The sequence below is a fragment of the Lates calcarifer genome, linkage group LG17, assembly GCF_001640805.2.
Source record: "Lates calcarifer isolate ASB-BC8 linkage group LG17, TLL_Latcal_v3, whole genome shotgun sequence".
NCBI classification, from domain to species: Eukaryota; Metazoa; Chordata; class Actinopteri; family Centropomidae; genus Lates; species Lates calcarifer.
In genome coordinates, this window is record NC_066849.1 from 2833819 (window position 1) to 2843500 (window position 9682).

General features: G+C 39.8%; 1 protein-coding gene across 2 annotated transcripts in view; it reads left to right on the plus strand.

The window, feature by feature from the left end:
- LOC108878839 (excitatory amino acid transporter 5-like) overlaps positions 1–8513 on the plus strand; it is a 34442-nt gene extending 25929 nt beyond the window's left edge. Inside the window, exons 7-11 of one of the 2 annotated variants that reach the window (XM_018669820.2) lie at positions 183–416; positions 1330–1524; positions 5825–5959; positions 6072–6171; positions 6663–8513. In XM_018669820.2, coding sequence (XP_018525336.2) covers positions 183–416; positions 1330–1524; positions 5825–5959; positions 6072–6171; positions 6663–6923 — 925 coding nt within the window. In that variant the 3' untranslated portion in view covers positions 6924–8513. Of the gene's footprint in view, positions 1–182; positions 417–1329; positions 1525–5824; positions 5960–6071; positions 6177–6661 lie in introns of both variants that reach the window. The other variant, XM_051077248.1, reaches the window with a different exon arrangement.
- The last annotated feature ends 1169 nt before the right edge of the window (positions 8514–9682 follow it).

A 9682-nucleotide genomic window follows, 5' to 3' on the forward strand; every position in this document is an offset into this window, starting at 1 on the left:
TTTAGTTGTGTAGAAATGTCTCTTTTTTTTCGATGAATGAACTTTTTCTATTACCCACCCACCCAGTCATCATAAGATGCTGATTGTACAAAAACCCATCTATAGGTAAACAAATTTAATGTTGTATCACTTAGAAAGACTTCACAGCTGCCGTCACTGACTTTGAGCTACTCCTCATCCAGGTACTTCCCATTTGGCATCGTGTTCCTGGTGGCCGGTAAGATCCTGGAGATGAGTGATCCTTCAGCCATGGGGAAGAAGCTGGGCTTCTATGCCGTCACTGTGGTATTTGGTCTTGTGTTGCATGGTTTGTTCATCCTGCCTGCTATGTACTTCTTCATCACCAAAAAAAGTCCCATCGTTTACATAAGGGGAATCCTGCAAGCCCTGCTCATCGCCCTTGCAACCTCCTCCAGGTAAAGAAAATGACCATGCTACGAAAAGATAAGTCAGTGATTTTTATTCAGTCATTTATGAATCAAAATGATACATCCCTCAATTCTATTGCCCCAGCTCTTTTCCCTTCCTATCCATTCACTGGAGCATGATCACAAAAACCCTCAAAGAGACACTGGGAGATCAGAAAACATCTGGTGTGTGTGGGAAGAAACTGGAATGTAAAGGAGACTTCCGCACATTTGATTAGACTGGCACCTGTCCATCTGTGTGTGTGTAAGTGTGTGCGCGCGTGTGTGCATGTGAATGTGTTGAGGCCTGCACATGTGCGTGCACATTGTTATAGGAAATGACACCTTAATGTAAATGGCAGACATTATGTTCACTGTGCTGCATACTGTATCAGACTGGTTTCATTTTTAGCCCATATTGAAATAAATGAAAACCAGTAGCTGCTGGGATGGTGGGGTCGAGAAACTGAACATCTAAAACACAACAGCACGCTTTGGAAAGTACTCCTCAGAGATGTTAAACAATGTGATTTGACATAAATCGGTTAAAACATGCAAAAACACCAGTATGGTCTATTTAATTTGAGAATTAAATGGTGTGTTTTCAGTTTGTGGTGTAATGGTGCTGGTGGTGACAGTATCTGGTGTTTTTTGAGCCAAGCCAAGGCCAGACTGAGTGCCTGCTGCAGAGACATCATTCAGATCAGTAAAACGCATCTGTGCATGCTGAATATCTTGTAAAACATTATTGTGTCTCTCTTTGTTCGTAAGTGTTTCAGCTGTTTCTCTCACAACAACCATAAATAGTTACCAATTGTTCACACACATGCCTAGGAGAAATTATGAGATGATTATGCAACGCTTTTTTCCCCCTGACCTCTGAATGTTCTGAGCTCTCTGTCTCATTCTTTGTCTTCCACAGCTCTGCCACATTGCCTATTACCTTCAAGTGCCTCTTGGAGAACAACCACATTGATCGTCGTATCATACGTTTTGTGCTCCCTGTGGGCGCCACCATCAATATGGATGGCACCGCTCTCTATGAGGCTGTGGCGGCCATATTCATCGCACAAGTTAATAATTATGAGCTGGACTTTGGCCAGATCATCACCATCAGGTCAGTGGACCGTGCTATAGACCATCTGTGTTTGTAAGCTCATTAACATGGGAAAGATATCATTGGGATTTTAAAGCAATGATATCAACAACAATAAATCCTTTAAACTGAATAACAGAAGGACATTATGGCATATTTATGTCTCTGGTTTTAAAATATCCACTTTTTTTCTATGCTTTTCTGACCTGATTAGTTGCAATACATATGTATGAAGATTCCCGTCACCAGTTTGAAAATGTTTTAAACCAGAGTGAGTGAGTAAAGAGTAAGATTGATGATGAATTTGAGGAAAGAAAATGTAATTATTCATACAATTCAATTCGATTTTCAATTCAGTTTTATTCAAATAGCTCCAAATCATCTTAAGGCACTTTTCATATAAAGCAGGTCTAGATCATACTCTTTAGATTTAGACTAGTTCAGAAGCAGTCACTAACAAGCTCCTGCACTTTATCAAGCATTCAAAGAACCACTCTAATTGAAGGCCTTTGATGAGCACTTGACCCAGCTGTTTGAAACGATTCAGGCAGCATACTGGAGCTGAAATACTTTCAGAGAAGGGCCCCCAAACCAAGGATTAAATCTTGTAGTGGAGAAAGCCTCTGAATAGGCTCAGCCCTAGATACAGGTGACTGACAAAATACAGAGGGAGGCTGATCGTACTAATTAGAAGAAAAATGTATTGATGATTGTCTAATATGAGGGTGTGGATGGAAATCAGCCTGCTTGGTGCATTAGAATTACAAGCACACCTATTTTTGAAGCTAGGTCCAAATGAATGTCAAAAATGAACGCTCTTCACTCCACTTCTGTTTCCAATTACCCATTTAAAAAAGTTTTTTAAAAAGACTGTATATAACGCAGTATCACCACTTTAGTACAGATTAATATTGAAGCTTCACTGCCAACATGTCCCATTTTTGACTTGCTATTTTTCAATGTTACCATCCATTCTTTTCCATTTATCAAGTGTGCAGGAGCAGGTATTTCACACTCTTGCATCAATCAGTGCCTAGTGCCTGTCTCGGTAAGGGACTACTCCCCTGTGGGAGCTCAAGAACTGGGAGAGAAAACTGAAAGCTCAGATTACAGAAACCACATAGGTATTATACAGTGCACAGAATGTCCTGAATTACAGAAACACTGTGGAGATGTATGTATGAATTTCTGAAAATCATGTGGAATGAATCTTTAACTCAGTCCAGTGTCTAATCTCCTTGATCTTCCCAGTGTACAATATCAGCGATGCACACAAGGAAAACTGGTGCTTTTAACTTTTAACCCTCTTAGGAAAAACACACCACTATGGTGAATCTACAATAAGATGGCATAAATACTAATAGAGCATATTCAGTTTCTGACATGCCTGGTGCATTCAACAACAAATACAAGAAGAATCTGTGTAGATTTAACATGGAAATCTTTTCTCAGATATGTCAATTTACACAACTGTTCTATTGAGTGATAAAACCATCTCAGTTTTGTTTGAAGTGAATATTATTGCATGCACTCATGCAATGTTTTTTTTTATCTTTTATTTATTTGTCCATCCATCCATCTATACCACTTATCCTGAAGGGTCAGTGGGGGCTGGAGCCTATCCCAGCCCAAACATTGGGCGAGAGGCAAGGCGCACCCTGGACTTACTGCCTGGACAGACGTCTTATGATGGCTCATTATTGTTAGGGCAAAGTCTTGTCTTCTCCATCAAAGATTATCCATCTCCATGGCCGTCCACCCTGAGTTCGGTTCTGCTCGAGGTTTCTGCCTCTTAAAAGGAAGTTTTTCCTTGCCACTGTCTCCTAGTGCTGCTCATGGTGGGATCTGTTGGGTCTCTCTCTGTAAATACCTATTTTAAAGAGTATGGTCTAGACCTGCTCTGTATGAAAAGTGCCTTGAGATGACTTTTGTTGTGATTCAGCACTATATAAATAAAATTGAATTGAATTGAATTTTATCTGAAACATTAATTAAAATGTTATATCTTTTGTACTTGTCAACCTCCCCTATACTTGCTATTGTATGTTTTTTTTCTATATAATTCTATAGAGCAACTGTAGAGTGAATATATCCGCTTATCTCTCTCTGAAAAGAGCCATGTGGCCTCGATAAAGCCACCTTATCCCAGTCACGCCACTGCTGGGCCTCTGACCCCTGACTCACCCCCCACCTCCATCTCTCACCATCATGCTGTGTGTGATGAGTGGTGGGATCATCCCATCCTCAACCTCTGGATCTGCACCAGATATCAGATGTAAACCAACATGTAGTTCACTCTCCACACAGTCTCCACTGTTATGAACCCATCTCTCATTTAACACCACAGAAGATGGAACTAAGCACTTCAGTTCATTTGCCTGACTCATAGACTTATTTTGATTCCATCCTGGGAACAAATTCAGAGAAAGAATACTAAATAATCTAAGGTGTACATGCTCAACTTTCCCTTCAAGGTTATTATCAGTAATTGCTGTAAGCGTTCATCAAGAAAACCCTACCTGATATTTGCTGCCGCCCTCAGTAAAAGAGTGGCTCAGTCTGAGAGAGCACTGATACTAAAGGAGGGCAGACTAATTGAGACAACACACAAGCCCACATAAATGACCAATATGTGGATTATGTTGTATGATTTCCATTTTAAAACCACTATGTCTATGTCTATGGATTTTTCTGAGTATTTTTCATTTTGCTGTTGTTTCATGTTGTCGCTGTCTCTGCTGCTGTAACACAAGAATTTCCCTCACGGGATCAATAAAGTACATTTATCTATCTTACATTATCTTATTTAGATGTGATGATAACATCTTTCAAATTGTTCTGATGACAGATGTTTTTGTTTGTAGAAAAAAATGAGATAGCCTCGGTAAAAATCTGTCTATTCTTCTCAGTGTTCCCAGGTGTGATCCTATAGTGGGGATCAGAGTGGAATGAAACTCACTGAGGTGCAGTGCTGTCTGGTCAGTGCTCAATTCTATTGAACAGACAACAAACTCAATATCGGATGATCCTGTTTACTCAGGATGCTCAGGGACAAAGATTTTTTACATGCCATGGGAAAGATAATAAACTATGTCATAAAGGTATTGTAAGGATTAGGCAAAAGACAGAAAGATAATGATTACAGTTAAACTTACTTACTTAATCATGTTGAACCTCCCCCCAAGTTGAGTGCATCCTGACCAGCTTGGTCTTTGAGGTTTTTCTTTTGCCTAAAGGAGTCCATCTCAAAGAGCAACCTTTGGCAATTATCTGCCTTGCCATTGCGGTTGCCTCTGCCTTATTTCAGTGATGATGTTATTGCTTTTGATTTGTCAGTTTAATTCCAAGGTTGTGACCTTGTTAGGCCTGAAGCTGCCTCATAACTTCTCAGGCGTCCACTGTGGAATGCCTTGTTCCTTTTTATGTTAGCTTTGGTCTCCTGCCAGTAATCAGAACATTCAACAAAATGGACTTGTATGTCTTGCCTTGATGTCCTTTTGTGTCCCTCCTGGGTAAGGCTGTCTAAATGAGTGAAGTTCTCCACACACTCAATGGCACACCATTTGTGATAACTGGTGCTGAAGACGCATCATCACACTTTTGGAGGTGATGATCTTGAGACTTGTTTGCTCAGTGAATATATAGATAAGCAGGTCTGCATACAGAGCTAGCAAAATAGTAAACATTAATTGCAGGTATATGATCGGAAACTATCATCCAATGTGAACATAATTTCTAAGACTCTGGGCTGGTCTACCAGCATATCTGTTTTTGATGTTACCATGGGGGTCGCAAAGTTGGAAATTTTCAAATTCTGCACCAAATGGCTTAGAAACTTATTTGCTTATGCATCAAAACGAAAGTTATTTCAGGGCACTTTTCATGTGGAGCAGGTCTAAACCGTACTCTTTATATTAATATATTTACAAAGAGAGACTCAACAGCTTCCCACTATGAACAAGCACTAGGTGACAGTGACAAGGAAAAACTTCCTTTTAACCTCAAGCAGAAGCAGCCATCTGCCTCAACCAGTAAATCTCTAGCAAAAAGAATACGGCCACAAGAGAGTTAAGAAATAACAGAATTGCAGCTGGAAAAGAGGAGTTGAGATGTAACTTCTGAGCAAAAAACATGAGCTTTACATAACAGGTATTTATGACCTTTAGGTGTGTATAGGCCATGACATCCAACAGGAACCACTGTTGAGCTTCAACAGACATTTCTTCTCCTCAGTTGTTACATATTGTTTCTAATGTTTATGTGTATTAATTGACATCTTGTTTCTCTCTGTAATTATACTGACCTTCCAAAACACTACCAGCATCACAGCCACTGCAGCCAGTATTGGTGCAGCAGGGATACCACAAGCTGGGCTGGTCACCATGGTAATAGTGCTGACATCCGTCGGGTTGCCAACCGATGACATCACTCTCATTATTGCAGTAGATTGGGCACTGTAAGTAGAATTGTTCACTTTCATATTCAAACTAATCATACCAGAGCACAAACATATGAGCCCATCTCTTCTTCTTCTTCTTCTTCTTCTCAAATGTCTTCCTCCTCTACAGAGACAGATTCCGCACCATGGTGAATGTAATGGGGGATGCCTTGGCCACAGGCATCATGGCACACATCTGCAGGAAAGACTTCATGAAAGAGGGAGACGGGGTGAGTTTTAGTTCAGGCCTCAGTCCAGAAAGATGACTTTTCTCTGCAGAAAGAGACAAAAGTATGAGACTCACACAATTGTGACAGAATTACACACAAGCATAGTTTTGTCACTGAAAGGGTACTATTGTAAGGGCTGCTTCTGAACAATCGATCTGTTTCGGTCAAAGGTTGGCCTCCCCAGTGTGCTGTCAGCACAGCTTCCTGAAGCTGAAAAGACATGATATTATGTTACTTTTTTGGATTCTGTAAATGTCAAAGTTTTTGCGAAACACAATAATAACAAAATAACAGATATTCAGGGAGGAAGGATGCTTTTTGTGTATAATTATCATAAGTTCTACAACATCCAAACAAAATCACGCAAACTAATATTCTGTGTTTGTCAAACTCCACTGGATCCTTCTTAATTCCATGATACACCTTCCTGATACACATATTTTAAAATTTTCATTGTCCCACAACTTCCTGTGATCCCCTGTCACCCCCAGGTGCCTTTGATCTGTGAGACCAAACCCGTGATGAACACCCCACCTCTGATGAACTGTCACAACAACAACGGCAATTACCGGCCCCCTTCCTCAGGAGTCAAACACGAGCTCATCCCCCCTGACGTGGCACGGCTCATGCAGCTGGAGGAGGGCGTCCGGCCGCCGTCAGAGAGGAAGAAGCCTCCGATTCCTCCGAGACACCTGAAGAAGAGCAAAGAACACTGTACCATTGACATGAATGGCCTTGAGACCAATGTATAGCCTCCTCCTGGAGTGTGTTGGGTTGTCTGTGTCGTTGTGCTGATCAGAACCTCAGAGCAAAGGACACCTGTAGGCGGTACCAACACCTGATAGGAGGACAGGAGAACCAAGCTCATCTTCTTCTCTCAGCATATTATTGGTCAGAATGTTCCAGTGACAAGATGTGGTCCTGAAAACTTTATGGAAGACATTTTAATGCAAATCTATAGATTTTTTTAATCATCTTTCATATGAAATGGTTTCTATAAGACCAGACAGGACTTGCATTGGCAGTGAAATTAAAGACACTAAAAGGACAATGCTGTAATTCCATTCATAAAACTCACCCTTGGTCTGGACCTTCAGGGTGAGCTCACACCTAAACTCCCAGACTCTGAATACAGGTGTGCATTGGTTAACTGATTTCTATTTGATATCTACATTTTATATGATTGTCATTTTTTTTTTCTTTTTCTTTTTGTCTGTGTACAACATGATAATGAGACAAGTGTTTATTATGTTTTATACTACTGCAAGCAGCCAGTTGTTTGACAAGTCAGGATTGCAAGTGTCTGGTGTGAGCTGAATGATCAGGAGGCAAAGTGAAATGCCCTAACTGTTTAATTTTGCCTTAACAAAGCTGGTGGTGCTAGACTGCCGGAGATTACAGGGACGGAGGAGCTGAGGAAGAAGATCAGAAACTTCACCTTCCCTTGTGGTCTTGTTGTAATTTTAACACATGGGTAAAATAGAGATTTTAAGTATTTGAACAGCCTCAGGAGCTCTTGATTTAATTAAACTTTCGTGGCACTTGAACAGCCTAAAAACAGCCACTGGTAAAAAAAAAATAATAATAATAAAACAGTGGCCCTTGTTTGTTGGTTGAATGAATTTATTTGCTTCTGTTTGTAATATATCAAACAAGATCTGAACATTTTATATCTACAACACATGAGCTTTTCTGAGTATTAGCTAATGTAACTTGTCATCATTATACACTGAAGCTACTTGGTTGAACGTTAGGTTTGGATGTTTTCAGGTCTGTCTTAATGTAATACTCCAAGTCCATGTATGTGGAAACAGTTTCTGGTCACTGAAATAATTCTTCCTCATCATAGTGGCTGTGAAGTGACTGCACCATTGCACAAAGAAATAGAGGAGACTACTCCATTCATACACTACTCCCTATACTGTACAATAGACATCATGAAAACGGTGCATATGCCACAGTCACCATTTTATTATTCCTCTGTGGGAATTTTTATTTATACAGTGCAAAAATCCAGACACTTGGATAGAATGGTGGACAGTATTGTAAATACAGAGTGATTTCAGACTTAGGCTCATTCAGTGCAAAAATGCATCCTAAAGCTAAGCCAAAGGTAATTGTGATTGTGAAAAGTGGGTAACTTTCAAAGTCACAGTCAATTCACTCTTGGTATTTAAAAACCAAGAGCAGAATATGTCCTGGTAGTTATATGTTGTCAGAATTCAATGTGTACACAATGCAAACTGAACTTTAATCCTGCTTCAGTCACACCAATTTGATGCTCTTTTTCTGGTGCTGACATTAGCTCCAGCAAGCTAACTACATGTTCATCCATTCAAAATTCCAAATAAGTTTAGCACCAGTACCCAGTTCTTCCTATTAATTACTCCAATCTCTCTCTTTTTTTTTTTTTTTTTTCGTCTCTGTATGTTTATGAAGCAGATTTCTAAAGCCCTGGGATAAGTGCAATTGTTTTGCAGAAATTGAAAAAGTCCAAACTGAAACATGAACTTTGTCTTCACCCCGTTTTGTGATGGTCTCTGGAAAAATTGGCTTTTAATCGCACCCACTTGCGTTCTTCCATTAAATTGACCACATCTAAAATTCACCTCTGTCTGAACACTGTTATAGTTCTGTCACACTCAGAAGGGACCACTTTATGACCAGTATGATAAGGAGGAATTATTGTATTAAATGTACTGTATATTTAAATATATAAATATAATATATTACTAGATATTTGAGCATTGTATTAAGATATACTTGAAAAAACTTGAATCTTCACATGTGCAGGTTCTTCAATGGCACATTTCACTTTTATGGCATAAAGGCTGGCAACATCTTTCTCATGGGAAGATAACAGACTTTATTCTGAGATGTGTTTGTTTTTACAGTATGTGGATTGTATTGTGATCTTGGACATTAGAGGCTCTATTTTCATGAAAACGGCAGCATGGTGCAGAGTACAGTTAAATGTCAGTGTCAGGTGCACTGTAGTATTTTTGTGGCCAGCTACGCCTAGGAGACCTGCAGCACACTTGGAAACAGGGTGAGATGAAGCATTAAAGATTGTAAAAGTCATAGCAAATCACATTCACTACTTTTATTCCATTTAAACACAGGACTCTCCCCATCAGTGACACACTGGCCTCATACGAAACTTCTTGCTGTCTGGGACGTACAGTTTCAAAATACGAATACAAGAGCTCAGATATACTCCCAGGAGCAGATAGTGACTCTTGGAGTTGAATTCACTTAAAAGAGTCACCCTTTGGTAAAGAAATAGTTGTTGCTCTGCTTAATCTACACACTGTGACACTGACATGACCTTGGTAATGACACACAAACAAATTCTGATTTTTTAAATAACACTCAGAATGTAACCTGGGCAGTCTCTGTCACATCATGTAGGTCCTGTAGAACTCACTGACAGTGACATAAGAATACAGGTATTCTTATTTAAAATGTTGAGATGAAGTACGCAGCCGTTGCCCCAGTTACCCAGTAGTTG